This window comes from Bombyx mori, chromosome 19 (assembly GCF_030269925.1).
Source record: "Bombyx mori chromosome 19, ASM3026992v2".
Lineage (NCBI taxonomy): Eukaryota > Metazoa > Arthropoda > Insecta > Lepidoptera > Bombycidae > Bombyx > Bombyx mori.
In genome coordinates this window covers 12989715-13006519 of record NC_085125.1, presented here as the reverse complement: position 1 = coordinate 13006519, position 16805 = coordinate 12989715, and the positions used below count along the sequence as shown (strand labels likewise).

The 16805-nt window shown below is 45.3% G+C and overlaps 1 protein-coding gene across 1 annotated transcript in view; it reads right to left on the bottom strand.

Moving 5' to 3' along the window:
• The window catches only part of LOC101736702 (retinal-specific phospholipid-transporting ATPase ABCA4), a 55104-nt gene that overhangs the window by 28809 nt on the left and 9490 nt on the right, over nt 1-16805 (bottom strand). The window contains exons 7-14 of the mRNA XM_038017601.2: nt 13124-13352; nt 12250-12417; nt 10727-10905; nt 9679-9822; nt 8620-8737; nt 7111-7265; nt 5872-6099; nt 5150-5288 (exon numbers count right to left, since the gene is read on the bottom strand). Coding sequence (XP_037873529.1) covers nt 5150-5288; nt 5872-6099; nt 7111-7265; nt 8620-8737; nt 9679-9822; nt 10727-10905; nt 12250-12417; nt 13124-13352 — 1360 coding nt within the window. The remainder of the gene's footprint in view (nt 1-5149; nt 5289-5871; nt 6100-7110; nt 7266-8619; nt 8738-9678; nt 9823-10726; nt 10906-12249; nt 12418-13123; nt 13353-16805) is intronic.

The window sequence follows — 16805 nt, the reverse complement described above, 5'->3', positions numbered from 1 at the left end:
ACAAATAACATTAACGATAAAAAATATTAATCTATTCTCAATTTGATCACAGACTTTAACAAAAAACAAATGTGTGTGTGTTAAATACATGGTAGTGTGTGTAATGTTTTCTTATTGATTTAATATTACGGTTTTACATAACAATAAAACCGATATTATGTGCCGAGAAGGAAAACATACAGCATTGTATTATGAAGAAGCAGTGTGTACTTAGCTTAGATTCCTTGTCTATGTCCAACCATAGACCGTCAATTTAGTTCCATCTTTAGCCGCTAGGTGCTGCCAGCAAGTATAAAGGGAGCGCAGCCATCTTTGATCTTCATAGTCTTCACCAGGAAGAACTTCCTGCAATGCTGTATGTTTTCCTTCTCGGCACATAATATCGGTTTTATTGTTATGTAAAACCGTAATATTGATGTGCCTTTGGAAAACATACAGCATTGTATTATGAAGACGTGTTTGTTATCTGCTGGTGAAATTATTAAGCACAACGCTATGATGAAATAGGTAAAGCCATAATAAAATTATGAAGCGCAATGATAATGTTCATAATTTATATAATTATTAAATCGAAAAAACAGTTGTTAACTTCCACGTTAATTCAATAATTAAAAAATATTTATAAGTTTGTAATAAACATTTTATCTTGTATATACAAGAAAATGTATAAATTGTATAAATGATGTATACACATCATGTAGAAGTAAATGTGTTGAAAAAAAGAATCGTGAGGATCTTTACGAAGCTCTATTATTCGGCAATAATTATTGTAAACGTTTGGATGATTTGCAATTGCCTCTAGAAAGTATTTCGTCCATTGGTTCATTATCAATCCATCTCAGAGGCTACTGCTGATCTACCACTTCTTAGAGATGCGTTGATGCCATTACCTCGTAAGGTTGAACGAAGACCAGTTTCCAATTACAGTACGGGATGCCGCTTTTGTGACAACACACATAGAAAAAAGTCCTTACGAATCTTACCGGGCATGTCTTTAGTTTCATGTTTAGAAAGCACTTATGCAGATTATTGACGAAAATGGATTTCAATTTTAGACCCAAAGACTGGTATCAGAAAGATGTTTTTCTCTGTTATCAAAGAAACTGTCTTTAGAAATGTTGAGCAAAGTAAGGTCATTAACTCTGCGTCCCGTAGCCAGCAACATGGTTGTTGGTGTCCTTCAAGCTACATTGAAGCGTGATGTGGTGGCTGGGTTTGAAGAAAACCAGTTTAGAACTATTCTCGGATCTCATGTGAATGGGACTACACTTAGTAAAATTGTAATAAGTAGTTGAATTTTGTTTAGCTATTCCGATGGCTTTTTTAAAATAGCAATTTTTATTAGAGAGCTTGAGAATGTTTGCTGTCCTACATGTATTTCGCCCACAGAAAGTTGACAGCGCTGCTTTATGATGCAGAAGGATTGTTTTATAGGCAAATTTTTTTTTTTTTTTTTTGTAAAAGAAGAAAGAATTTGGCAACATCTGCAGACTTAGGATCAATTTTAAAACTGTAGCACCATATGCACCATCTTCTAGTTGCTGGTAAGTATGCTGACAAAGTGGATTGACACCAGCTAATTTTCAACAAATCTCCTGTTTAGACCAGTCATTATTTGTACAACCTCCCCCCCCCCCCTTTCTAAGCTTTCAGGGTTAATGTTTAACCTGTGGAGGAGGCAGGTTTTGGATTTCGTGCGAGTTATCTAGCGTTCGGGATCTGAGGGCTTGGAAACCCAAATGCTTTCGCTCAGTCTGGGAACACTACCAGGTAGGTTCCCTAGACACTGTTGAAGTGAGTCAGTACTTTGGGGAGAAGGTTGAGAGGAGGAATTCTCCATGCTAGTTGCATCCTCTACGGTCTGCTGAAGGTATCCAATCTTGGTCGGCGAATGGGTTTATATCCGGATGACCCCACTTTCGAAAAACTTTTGTGGTCACTTGTGGTAAAAAGTGCCATTTCGCAGGTTGATTTCCTCGTGATAGCCTGTCGGCTATGATGTTGTATCTCCCCGAGAGATAAGCTGACAGTTATCTTGAACTTATCGCTTAGGTTTAAAAATTGAAAGGTCAACGTTAGTGAAATACTTTCAGATTCATTTTGATTGTCACTACCATTGCAAATAGCTCTTTTGTGGGTGAGCCGTTTCTGTTGTTGAGCTGACCATAGACAGGACGTTAATATTTTGTCTAATTGTAACCCCTACCCATGTCCGAAGCTTCCGTTGCCAGGAAATGGTTGGTTTTGGGTCTCGGCAATGTTTGACATGTGGCTCCGCGTCAGCACTGCATTTGTAACCCCTACACATGTCCGAAGCTTCCGTTGCCAGGAAATGGTTGGTTTTGTGTATCGGCAATGTCTATCATGTGGCTTCGCGTCAGCACTGCATTTAATTGTTAACACATGCAGGATGGCCTGTTTTTTACCCCTTTTCTTGAAACTTTGCAAGAAAATTTGCAAGTTAGCATAGATTGATGTAATTCCGTCAGAGTTTGAGCTAGGATGTTGTTGAGTGGCCACTTCGTTTCTCGCAATTTTCCATCGAATCCCTAGACATGTCATCTCTTGAACCAGTGTACTAATTGATTTTTTGTAAGGCTGACTTGGCAGCCCAAATAATCCAAGAGCTTTACAGCTTATGTGGCCTGAAGACTCAACTTGGACTTCTTTTGATGGACCTGGTGGGATTTGCGTAGGTGGGATAACACTCAACATCCCTTTGCACGCAATGTTTCCGCGACCGAGCATGCTATGCAAGCAAAAAAGGTGTATTTGTCTTCATGGACCAAGAAAAAGTCGCGTAGGTAGGTTAACATTTGACTTCCCTATGTACGTAAGGTCTTCGCGACCGAGCATGCTATGGGAGCAAAAACGTTTATTTGTCTTGGTGAAACAAGATCATGTCGTGTAAGTAAGCTAGCACTTCGATTTTGCACGCGATGCCTCCGCGACCGAGCATGCTGTGGAAGCAAAAAGGTGTATTTGTCTTCAAGGACCAAGAGAAAGTCGCGTAGGTACGTTAACATTTGACTTCCCTATGTACGCAAGGTCTCCGCGACCGAGCATGCTATGGGAACAAAAACGTTTATTTGTCTTGGTGAAACAAGATTAAGTCGTGTAGGTAAGCTAGCACTCGACTTTGCACGCAATATCTCCGCGACCGAGCGACCGAGCACCCTATATAATGGAAATTGACATGCCAGCCCAGATAATCCAAAACCTTCACAGCTTCTGCAGCCTGAAGTTTCAACTTGGATTTGTTTTGGTCGACCAAAAGGAAGTCGTCTAGGTAGACTAGCACTCGAGTTCCTTTTGCACGCAAGGTCTCTGCGACCCAGCATGTTATGGAAGCAAAAAAGGTTAATCCAAAAGCTTCACAGCTTCTGCAGCCTGAAGTTTCAACTTGGATTTGTCTTGGTCGACCAAAAAGGAAGTCGTCTAGTAGACACTAGCACTCGAGTTCCCTTTGCACGCAAGGTCTCTGCGACCCGCATGTTATAGAAGCAAAAAGGTGTGGCTCTGAAGCCAGACCGAAGGGTAGGCATGTTATTTCATACTAACTCATAAGAAGGTACAGATTCCTTCCTGGAGGTACTGATACTGGTACCTTGGTACTGATCCTCAAGAAGTATCGACGAAATTTTGCGACTGATACTAGAAAAATATTCCTGAGAAATGTTCAATTCTATCATCCAGTCCCCTGGGTGGAGAAAGTTTGGTACCTAGGTGTCCGAAAACAGTTAGGTGTTTTATCTTTACGACCTTGTTCAACTCTCGAAGATCCAAAATTGGACGCATTGATCCGTCGCTTTTCTTCCGCAGAAAAAAGTTTTTTTTTTTTTTTTTTACGGTATTTGGTAACCATACATGGTTTACAAATTATTACAATTTTGGTGGCACTCAGTGCCTCCCGTCGGTGTCTTCAATTGCCCCCCTCTGGATTGTGCCAGATGTTACAGACTATGATTGTTTATAATGTTTGGCTTACCTTTTGTACGAGATCGTGACAAATAGGATTGTAGCCCTCAGAGGGACTGAATAGATTTCAATTTACTATTATCAAACAAAAATTCCTCAATGAGTGGTGCGTTGGCAACAGGATACTTTGTTAGAGACCACGGAAATTAAACTTTGACGTGTTATTTCTATACATACGGCCCTTTTTTTCGTACACAATTTAAAACGCTTTTTACGGGTAACTTGTACGACGGAGACGATTTGTCAAAGTTTTCAGTAATTATGTTACAAAGATTATTAGTTTAAATCTGTTGTGTTTTTGTCAAAATTTCCGTATTGACGAGATCAATTTGTTTACAACATTTTTCGTTACATTCAATTGTTACACACAGTTGATGCATTATTAGATTTACAACGTCACTGACCTGGTGGGAGAACGAGCCGATTCGAAGATCGACCGTTACCTTTGAATCCCGTCGTTTCTTACGCAGAGACTCCTTTTGTTCTTTTTCGCTTGACGAGCTGTTCGAACGCGAGGCGTCTCCATCGCGTCTCGCCTGGACATCTTCCCTCTCGGAAATTATGGAGCTTGACTCAACATCACCTCCAACAGATGACGCGTGATTCATGGCGTCCGATGATAGGATTGGTAAATAATACTCGTAATGATTGCAAAATAACACTCATAGAAACACAAAATAAATATTTTTTTGCAATTAATAAGAAGTCGAATAAATATTTGTGGACTTGCGACTTCACAGTACGAAAGTACACAACGCTATGAAGATCAAAGATGGCTGCGCTCCCTTTATACTTGCTGGCAGCACCTAGCGGCTAAAGATGGAACTAAATTGACGGTCTATGGTTGGACATAGACAAGGAATCTAAGCTAAGTACACACTGCTTCTTCATAATACAATGCTGTATGTTTTCCAAAGGCACATCAATGTATTATTGATGTATAAATAAAAGATAAAAATTAGCATTCTGCACCCCTTCACTATATCCCCTATAAGTGTGGGAAATTTCATAGTCCTCCCTCCGTGCAATTTTCGTAAAAAGGTGTACAAAGTTTTTGCTTCACGTATATAGATTTAGTTACACGTTAAATATTACATGGGCAGAGTTTCTAATCAGTTTGTGAATCCTTATTTGATAAGCAGCGAGAGTGATCATAGACAACAAAGCATACCGATGGCCTTCTTGAGGTACATGGTGGAGGCGTGGCAGCGCAGCCGGCCGTGGTGCAGCGCGGCGGCGCGGTGACCCAGCGCGTCCGCCTCCTCCATGAAGTGCGTGGACAGCAGCACGGTGCGCGACCCTCGCACGCTCTATGGGACAACACAAGATACAGTCGCCACAGAGCACATGACCTGGCGCGGCACTCCTCACAGCTAACTAGTCGTTAGTGAACAAATGGCTGGAGACGAGGGTCCGTTTTTATGCACTAATAATATCGTTACGCTATTAACAGTAACGCCATCTATCGCCGAATAGCCGAAACAAACTATCAAAGGCTCTAGTAACATCTAGAACGCTCGAAGAGTACAACGCCATCTATTGTCACATAGCGGAAATACAAATCGAGACTACTCGACTTGTGAGGAATGTTCTCGATAATTCTAGGGATGTCGTCTCGACTATAAAAGCGTTGCAGAAATGACACGCAGTCAGTTAGTAATCTGAGCTACTGGATAATCGGATCACCTGAAGAAAAGCGGAAGAAGTGAATTGAGAATTTTAAAGTGTTCTAAGTGCTAATACAGTTTTAATTTGTAGCGCGTAACAATATCGATGATTTGGTCCAAGTTCGCTTCAAATAGTTCCTTCTGCTAAGCGCATTATTTTGTCCGAGTTCATTATTTTGTGATGCCAATATATTATTGTAAAAGACTGGTCAAACAGTGCACTCACAAGCAACAGGTCCCACAGGCTCCTCCTGGTCTCCACGTCCAGCCCCGACGTGGGCTCGTCCAGGATGAGGACGTCCGCGTCGCCGGCGAGCGCGCACGCCAGCTGCAGCCTCCTCATCATGCCGCCGGACAGCTCGGAGCTGTTGCTGTTCGCTTTATCCGCGATACCCAACTGTTCGAGAAGAGCTTTCGAAGACGCTTTCGCTTCTCTGAAGGATGTTCCCCTGAGCTAAACGAAAAAAAAAATTATTGCAAAGTTAAGTACTGTCAAGTAACGAAGATGTCTTCTGCTGTGACATTTCTTACAGAAAGCCTTTATATGTTAAGGAGTTGGATGTCGTGCTTTAACCACTTTACTACAATAGTCCTCCTCCCTGAGTCGCATTCTTCATGTCTCAGGGTTGTCCCATTATCCTTCCATCTCCATCTCCTCCCATTATCTTTCTCCGAGATGGGTGGACGAGCTCACAGCCCACCCGGTGCCAAGCGGCTACTGAAGCCCATAGACATCTACAACGTAAATGCGCCACCCACCTCTGGATATAAGTTCTAAGGTCTCAGTACAGCTACAACGGCTGCCCTACCCTTCAAACCGAAACGCATTACTGCTTCACGGCAGAAATAGGCAGGGTGGTGGTACCTACCCCAGCGGACTCACAAGAGGTCCTACCACCAGTAAACGTTTCGCCATCTTCCTCTGTTCTCGGCGCTGTGTATGGCATCGTAGACGGTGGTATCCAGAGTATTGCTGATTTTGTCGGACCAGCGCATTGGCTTGCGGCCACGAGATCTTTTGCCTATAATGTTGCCACCCATCAATTTTTCAAGTTTGTCAGCGCTCTTTCTGGCAACGTGACCGAACTTTCTGACCGAAGAACTCAAATATCTTCTTGAGGCAGATGGTAGAGAGCCTGGTTTGGATATTAAGCTGTCTTAATATGGATGCGTTATTCCGATATGCTGTCCACGGGTTTCGTAGCGCCTTCCTCCAGCACCACATCTCGAAGGCATCAATGCGGTGGCCATCAGCTGATTTCAGAGTCCACGTCTCAACACCATAGAGAAGGATTGAGAGCGTCAGAGTTCGGACAAGTCTCTTTTTGGTTTTAAGAGATATTTTTCCTGTTCTATGGAGTTGAGACATGGCGCTCTTTGCTATGCTTATGCATAATAGACATAATTAGAATTAGCAGAAGAATCCAGAATGATCTAGAGCGATACAACAACTAAAGATAGTTACCATAGTGAAGAACATGACGTGTTCGAGCACGGTGAGGTCCGGGAAGAACAGGTTGTGCTGGGGGCAGAGCCCGAGGTGCTTCCGGACTTCCCTCTGCTGGGAGGCAGTCTCCGTGCCGTTCACGTACACCTTACCCTCGGTCGCGCTCATCATACCTGCTCATTCCACTTAGGTTTATAATCGCTAGAGAATGTGCGAAGCCAAAAATGTGATGCACCGGTGTTCGAATCCCAGGCGGGTACCAATTATTTCTAATGAAATACGTACTCAACAAATGTTCTCGATTGACTTCCTCGGTGAAGGAATAACATCGTGTAATAAAAATCAAACCCGCAAATTTTAATTTACGTAATTACTGGTGGTAGGATCTCTTGTGAGTCCGCGCGGGTAGGCACCACCACCCAGCCTATTTCTGCCGTGAAGCAGTAATGCGTTTCGGTTTGAAGGGCAGCCATTGTAACTATACTGAGACCTTAAAACTTATATCTCAAGGTGGGTGGCGCATTTACGTCGTAGATGTCTATGGGCTCCAGTAACCACTTAGCACCAGATGAGCTGTGAGCTCGTCCACCCATCTAAGCAATAATTGTATTGCCCTGATGCGTTCCGATCTCCATTAGTCACCTGGTGTTAAGGGGCTACGGGAGCCCATGGACATCACAGCATCATACGCCTTGAGACATGAGGTCGAAGTCTCAATAGTATTGTATAACGACTGTCGTACTTTTCACACCGGAGTGCAGGACAGCTTCGCGGCACAAACCAGCAGGGTGGCTTTTTATAATAACCCGCAGTTTCAAGGAAATGGAAAGCGTCGCGACACCACAAGGCAATGACCTCGCGCGTCGGTTGATTTTTTTAATTTATTTTATGCCTAAGCTGAGAGCCTTGGCAGGCTATATCAGCGTAGCCTTAAATAGTGAGTGAGCTCACGGGGCTCGAACCTGATGACGTTGCTAACACGAACCCTAGCAAGAGCCGTGCTTCGCAGAATCTACCGCCGGATGGGAAATGCGACCCACTGAGAAGATCCGGCGAGAAACTCAGTGGGCTGTGTCTGTGTGTTAATTTACTCGTCAAGCCCTTCGTCACAAGCGGCGGGTTCGACAAGCACGATGACCGGCGTCGGCTGACATTATTGTATGTAATATGAAATCTAGTATACATCAGTTATTAGTATCAATAAAAAGTGGCATGTGGCATGCTCATACTATCAATGCACATAGCTTTGAGGATCGAAGTAAATTAATAAGGCGTTAACGTAAAAAAAAAGTGTCAAATCTAGGCAGACACGACCCATTTGATGGTGAGTGGTGACCGTCGTACATGGAAGGCAGCAATGCCTAGTTACTGCCTACCGCTGAGTACTCTCCGCATACCTTATTTGAAGAAGGACATGTCACAGCGCTAGAGGAACATCATGGAGATTATTCCAGAGCCGGATGCTACGTGGCGCACAACTGTTCCCGAGAGTGTTGCGGAGAGAGCGCGGCAGATGGCGCCACTCACCGGTTATGATGGACATGAGGGTGGTCTTGCCGGCGCCGTTGTGTCCCAGCAGCACGGTGATCTCGCCCTTGTACACATCCAGCGACACGTTGTCGAGGGCTTTCTGATTCTGGAACACCTGCTCGAAAACAACAATCATTACCTACCAATACACGGAGGGTTCTGTATTAGCAAAGGTATTACTGATGGTAGGACCTCTTGTGAGTCCGCGCGGGTAGATACCACGACCCTGCCTATTTCTGCCGTGAAGCAGTAATGCGTTTCGGTTTGAAAGGCGGGGCAGCCGTTGTAACTATACTGAGATCTTAGAACTCATATCTCAAGGCGGGTGGCGACATTTATGTTGTAGACGTCTGTGGGCTCCGGTAACCACTTAACATCAGGTGGGCCGTGAGCTCGTCCACCCATTTAAGCAATAAAAAAAAGGTGTCTCTACCATAGCGCCCTCTAGTAAGCGCGCTGTTATGATACCCTCCGGTTCCTAGCTTTGCTTCCATCACTTTTCGCGAATAGCATCAGCACTCATGATCCTTCATTCGAGAACAATCCCCTTCTATCCAGTCAGTCCTCTTCCCAATTCCAGACGGACGGTTCCCGATCATTATCGTCGTAATTCTTTATACTTTTATCTTATTACTAGCTGTACCGGTCCGCTTCGTTGGGCATTTAAAATTAACATTATTATTTCTCACCCCCACAAAGATTCTCATCATTAACGCCCCCGCAACTGATGTAGGGAGTCCAACACTCATATAAATATTAATTATCCTATCCATTAAGTACATGTATTTTGTACATGGATACCAAGTTTCAAGTCAATCAGATGCACGGTTCAGTAGTTATAACGGAACATCTGTATTATATATTAGTATAGATTAAAAAAAAAATTAAAAATATCCTTTCTCAATTTCGTATAACAGCGCCGTCATAATGGATAAGCACAAATGTGACAGGTGCAATAAAGGTTTGTGCACCACAGGTTTGGTCGCCTGTGCATTAGCTACAGACCTGAGTCTCGAGGTGGAGCGTCCAAAGGGTCCGGAACCGGAAGAGCCTCACCTTGGACACGTTGCAGATCCGGATGCCAACCTCGGCGTTCTGCGGCGGCTCCTCGAAGTACTTCTTGTCGTTGACTATCGGCACCTGCTCCTCGGCGTCCGAGTCGAACTTGGGCCCTATTTCGTTCTTCGACCAGTATTGTTTCTGTTGTGGATCAATAAGTAAGTATATAAATAATATCTTAATAAGCAAATTAAAGGAGACGGCTCATTTCTGCCCCAAGTCGTTTCAAGTTTATGTACTAAATTAGCCCCGGAGACCTAAAATAGTTATTTCATTAAAATAGCATATCACTACATAGTATAAATGAAAGTCGCTTTCTCTCTCTCTCTGTCCCTATATCCCTATTTATGCTTATATCTTTAAAATTACGCAACGGATTTTGATGCGGTTTATTTTAATAGATAGAATGATTGAAGAGGAAGGTTTATATGTATAATAACATCCATTAAATAGTGAAGAAATACTGTTATTTTTGAGGTTTCTAATGTGATGTCGTAAATAATCAATAATAAAATTTCATGTATCCGAAGCGAAGCGAGGGCGGGTCGCTAGTCATAAATAAGTATATAAATAACAGTTTAATAAGCAAATTAAATTTCGTTTTTATTTATTTCTTCATTAGGCACATGCGTGTATTATCTATCCGTTTGCTGAAGTTATGATAGACCATACACAATCCCCAATCCCTTCAAATAACTCATCATCATATAAACCCTTGATCCAATAGTATTCAGCTAACATCAATCAATCAAAAAAAAACTTTTTTTTATTCAACATAAATGAAAGTATACGCTTGTTGAGCGTCAAAAAGAACTACCGCCAGTTCACAAAAACTAGCCTCCGTCCTGAAAAGAACTGGCAAGAAACTCAGCGGGCATGTCTTCTTTTTTAAATATTCATTATTAGCAAAGTTTTGTTACTAGAATATTAAAATGTTATCGGTACCTCTGTTATTATAATTAAAAAATTACACCGAAAGCGATAAGATGTTATATAACTCGATCATGATTGATTATGGTTTATTCTACTATATATTAATGCTTACCTTAAACAAGAAGTACCAGGGTAAAGCTTGTCCGTACTTTCCGGGTCTGACCAGAGACAGATACCAGTTCAGGAAGAAGAATATTAGGATCTGGGCCAGCATCATCAGATGGCTCACGAACACGGAGTAGCTGACGGCCGTGTGGGACTTCATTATCGACGACACTGTGATCGACTCACCTGTATGAAAAATATGTGGAAAATTAACATATCAACAGATTTTTTTTATCCTACCTATGCTGATAGCCTTGGGAGGCTATTTTAGCTTCACCTTGAGGTGTAGGTAAGCTCACGGGGTTCAAGCCGGGAGTGTTGCTAACACTATACACCGACGCGGTGTATCGTATCTCAGCCGGCCGACCCGGCAGGCCGGTTCTGATCCAGCGGGGTATTCCGGGTCAACAGCGGCGTCGTCTGGGCGACCTGACGGGCTGCCGTACCGAGACGGCCGACGGTGCCTTCGATTCGCCTCGAAGGCACCGTCGGCCGGGCGCCCTTGGGGTGAGCCGCGCCGTCTGGTTGTAGTGTTGACCGCGGTAACCCCCTTACCTCATCCGGGTTCTGACCTCGGAGGGGATCGGACGTTTTATTAGCCAAACCTACACCAAGTATTAATTGTAATTTATGTTGTTACTGTTTGATATTTTTATTACCTGCCCTGCAGTGCACAAAAAAAAGCTTATGTAGCTTATCATTTTTAAAGTATTGGTATATTCCATATTGTTATTTGGTAAAACCTAATCAGTTTACATGGCAGTGGGGCCCCATTTTTTAATTTGCCCCAGGGCCCTTGGTTACCTAGCTAAGCCACTGGCTTCACCCCCGCAACCCTGGGTGTCCCGATGGATATTTATTCTTAGTTTTAAAGATAGCCTTGCATTATATTTGAAAATATGAACCAAGTAATCTGTGATAAATTTACTATAAAACATCAATTTCATACCAAAGCCGTTTATATATTTCACAAAATCAGTCACTAAATGAAAAATATTAATTTTTTTCTTATTTATCTGCTGATTGAGATGAGAAAATTACCTAATCTAAAAAAAAAAAAACGAAGAAGAACATCGTTGTGTGCAGCCGCGCAATTGCAAGCGAGCCGTCTACTTGTCGGGCCATTTATTCCATTAAAAGATAACGTACAGTTCTAAACAATTATTCACTCTGAGCTAGACCAAGCCGTAACGATATATAGTAGATAACATAGTAATACATGTTAATGTTCCTTGACGCTGGCTAATGCACAAACCGTGCCGGAGCCAAAATGTAAAGAAGAAGAAGAAGATTTGAACCAACCGTTTCTCAAAGCCACTGGACCTAACTTCTCGGGATCCTCCAAAAAGTCCACTGAAAAAATCTCAGTAAATGACCACCATTTTACTGAGATTATATTCCATCCCATATCATCTCATGTCATTTCATTTCATGTTTCATATTTCATAAAATATATATATAAAAGATTAGGCTGTATGATATGGATACCTTTGCCTTTCCATTTGGAAAAATAAAACTACTACTACCAACCGTTTCCGTCCAAGACGCTCAGCTCGTCCAGCAGCCAGGCGAGCGGCACGTGCGGCAGCAGCCCCGTCAGCAGCCTCAGCGCGCCGGGCATGGTCAACCCCCGCAGCGCGTGTATCGGGTATGCCAGCACCCCGTACGAGATCACCGACACCGACGCCACGTATTGTGCTGAAATAAACGAGGGTAAGAGCGGAGTGAGCGAAGAAATGGTACATATATGATTGAACGGTCGGTTCGTTCCTTTGTTGTCTATTTTAATGTATGAAAATTACAAGAAAAATTCGGGTAGCAACGTTTTGTGGTTGTAGCCGGTGGCCCGTGTGCGGTAATCCTAAATAAACCACATTCAAGCAGTTTCCTTTAAATAATATTTGCTAAATATACTTTACAGATCTCAAAATGTTAATATATTCTTTGATAAGTTAGGGGGGGTTTGTCCGACTCAGAGGGGTCGCCGGTCCTACGTATACCGGGCGGACGCCGGACCATCGCACGAAGAAAGCAGGGTGGTCCTTCAGTAGGACCCATTGCCAGTCTCCCTTTTTTTTTCTCCTACCTGAGCTGATGGTCTAGAGATACTATATCAGCGTAACCTTAACTAGTAGGTGAGCTCACGGGGCTCAAACCTGACGATGTTGCTAACACGAACTCTAGCAAGAGCCATGCTTCGCAGAATCTACTACCGGATCGGAAACGCGACCCACTGACAAGATCCGACGAGAAACTGAGGCTGTGTCTGCTGGTTAATTTACTCGTCGAACGACAACGATTACCCTTGCCAGTCTCCCACCGATCGCGGCCTTTAAGGTCACACAGTCAGTCGACAATGCAACGTGACGTCACAAATGTCACGTTATTATCTCGCGACACTCACTGCTTCTCACGATGTAGCTGCAGACGAAGGCGGCCCCGACGACGCTGACGAAGTGCAGCAGCAGGCCGACGCACAGCAGGGCGGCGGCCGCGCGCGTCTCGAACAGCGCCACGTCCGCCGTGAGCACGCCGCACACCACGCCCGCGTACAGCACGCCGCCCGCCAGCACGTTCAGGAAGTGCGACGCGGTCAGGCTGCTCGACGACACTCCGACCATTTTCATTAGTTCCTGAGGATTTATTGCTTAGATAGGTGGACGGGCTCACAGCCCACCTGTCTGGTCTGCCCCTGGCATTCCAAGTCCATGGGCGACGGTAACCACTCACCATCAGGTCGGCGGGATGCTCGTCTGCCTACAAGGGCAATAAATAAAAAGAAAAAAGAAAAAAAACTTGGTTAAGTGGTTATTGGGGCCCATCTACAACGTAAATGCGCCGCCCACCTTGAGATATAAATTCTAAGGTCTCAGTATAGTTACAACGGCTGCCCCGCCCTTCAAACCGAAAGGCATTACTGCTTCACGGCAGAAATAGGCGGGGTGGTGGTACCTAACCGTGCGGGCTCACAAGAGGTCCTACCACCAGTAACCACCACCTGACGGACCGCAAACACTACATGGTGTCAATCGGCTGTGCCGATTGCGAATCGGTTTAAAGGGCGAGTGAAACTGACTTTACCCAAACGAGAACTGGCATGTTGAAGGCAATTGTTTACATGATTCAAGTGTCACTGGTGGCCCGGAGGCCTTTCCAATTTCACCAGGATAAATGGGCGAGCAAAAGCTCAGCCAGGAGGAGTGGGATTAGCGGCCCGCTAAGAAGATCCGGCGAGAAACTCAGCGGGATGATGCATGGTTTAGTTGCACGGTTGCTGGGGTCCCTAAGTCTGTTACTAGAGCTAAGAGCTGAAGGCGTCTAATACAAGAGTTATTGGATCTGATGGATCCGTGAGGACGTGAGCACGTCCTCACGGATCCATCTATACGGCTTCTCCCAGCTGGTGACACAGCCCACCCGTGTCCCAGATATCGAGGGGCACGAGCCTTCTTTGTTGGACCTTCTGCTGACCACAGATCCGGCCGGATACAGTGTGGTGGTCGACGCTCCGCTTGGATCGTCTGATCACTGCCTTATTCGTGCTGCCGTTCCACTCTCTCGTCCTGATCGTCGAACGACGACCGGGTATCGAAGAGTTTGGCGGTATATGTCAGCAGATTGGGATGGATTGCGTGAATTTTACGCATCCTACCCATGGGGGCGGTTCTGCTTTTCCTCTGCTGATCCTGACGTCTGTGCGGACCGTCTTAAAGACGTGGTGCTCCAGGGGATGGAATTGTTTATTCCCTCCTCTGAAGTGCCCGTTGGGGGTCGCAGCAGACCCTGGTATAACAATGCCAGCAGGGATGCTGCACACCTCAAGCGGTCCGCATACGTGGCATGGGATAATGCCAGGAGACGTCAGGACCCTAACATCTCAGAGGAAAGGCGGAAATATAACGCCGCTTCCAGGTCCTACAAGAAGGTTATTGCCAAGGCGAAGTCGGAGCACGTTGCTAGAATTGGCGAGCGACTGAAGAGCTATCCCTCTGGGAGCCGTGCTTTTTGGTCGCTCGCCAAAGCTGCAGAAGGAAACTTTTGCAGGTCTAGTCTCCCACCACTACGCAAGTCCGATGACAGTCTGGCCCATAGTGCGAAAGAGAAGGCTGACCTTCTGGTCAAACTCTTCGCCTCGAACTCGACTGTGGACGACGGGGGTGCCACACCACCGAACATCCTCCGGTGTGATAGTTCCCTGCCCGAGATCTGCTTTACACAGTGTGCAGTCAGGCGGGAACTCCGACTCCTGGACGTCCATAAGTCGAGCGGGCCAGACGGCATCCCTGCAGTGGTTCTGAAAACGTGCGCCCCTGAGCTGACGCCTGCGCTAACGCGTTTGTATCGCCTCTCTTATTGCACTAACAGGGTTCCGTCTTCATGGAAGACTGCCCACGTCCACCCTATCCCCAAGAAGGGTGACCGGTCGGACCCATCGAGCTATAGGCCTATCGCGATAACTTCCTTGCTTTCCAAGGTGATGGAGCGAATAATTAATATACAACTCCTGAAGTATCTGGAGGATCGCCAGCTGATCAGTGACCGACAGTACGGTTTCCGTCACGGTCGCTCAGCTGGCGATCTTCTTGTATACCTTACTCACAGGTGGGCTGAAGCCTTGGAAAGCAAGGGCGAGGCTCTTGCTGTGAGCCTTGATATCGCGAAGGCCTTCGACAGGGTCTGGCATAGGGCACTTCTATCGAAGTTACCATCTTACGGAATCCCCGAGGGTCTCTGCAAGTGGATCGCTAGCTTTTTGGATGGGCGGAGCATCACGGTCGTTGTAGACGGTGACTGTTCTGATACCATGACCATTAACGCTGGCGTTCCACAAGGTTCGGTGCTCTCCCCTACGCTTTTCATCCTGTATATCAATGACATGCTGTCTATTGATGGCATGCGTTGCTATGCAGATGACAGCACGGGGGATGCGCGATATATCGGCCATCAGAGTCTCTCTCGGAGCGTGGTGCAAGAGAGACGATCAAAACTTGTGTCTGAAGTGGAGAACTCTCTGGGGCGAGTCTCCGAATGGGGTGAATTGAACTTGGTTCAATTCAACCCGATAAAGACACAAGTTTGCGCGTTCACTGCGAAGAAGGACCCCTTTGTCATGGCGCCGCAATTCCAAGGAGTATCCCTGCAACCTTCCGAGAGTATCGGGATACTTGGGGTCGACATTTCGAGCGATGTCCAGTTTCGGAGTCATTTGGAAGGCAAAGCCAAGTTGGCGTCCAAAATGCTGGGAGTCCTCAACAGAGCGAAGCGGTACTTCACGCCTGGACAAAGACTTTTGCTTTATAAAGCACAAGTCCGGCCTCGCATGGAGTACTGCTCCCATCTCTGGGCTGGGGCTCCCAAATACCAGCTTCTTCCATTTGACTCCATACAGAGGAGGGCCGTTCGGATTGTCGATAATCCCATTCTCTCGGATCGTTTGGAGCCTCTGGGTCTGCGGAGGGACTTCAGTTCCCTCTGTATTTTGTACCGTATGTTCCATGGGGAGTGCTCTGAGGAATTGTTCGAGATGATACCAGCATCTCGTTTTTACCATCGCACCGCCCGCCACCGGAGTAGAGTTCATCCATACTACCTGGAGCCACTGCGGTCATCCACAGTGCGTTTCCAGAGATCTTTTTTGCCACGTACCATCCGGCTATGGAATGAGCTCCCCTCCACGGTGTTTCCCGAGCGCTATGACATGTCCTTCTTCAAACGAGGCTTGTGGAGAGTATTAAGCGGTAGGCAGCGGCTCGGCTCTGCCCCTGGCATTGCTGAAGTCCATGGGCGACGGTAACCACTCACCATCAGGTGGGCCGTATGCCCGTCTGCCTACAAAGGCAATAAAAAAAAAAAAAAAAAAAAAAAAAAAACGTGTTTTGGACTGTTTCTGATACTCAAATGTCTTTATAAACAGCGCTCCTTTCGTCACCAGAGCCATTCTATAATCCGGCAGTTTGCATTTTAAGAGGAATTATATTCACGGTGAACTGCTTCGGCAAGAATCACACGGTGATTTTGCAGCGTTGTGACGTCACTTCAAGTTTGAAGCCTAAGCAGTGCAATTGTTTTTTAAGGGATTTTATGAC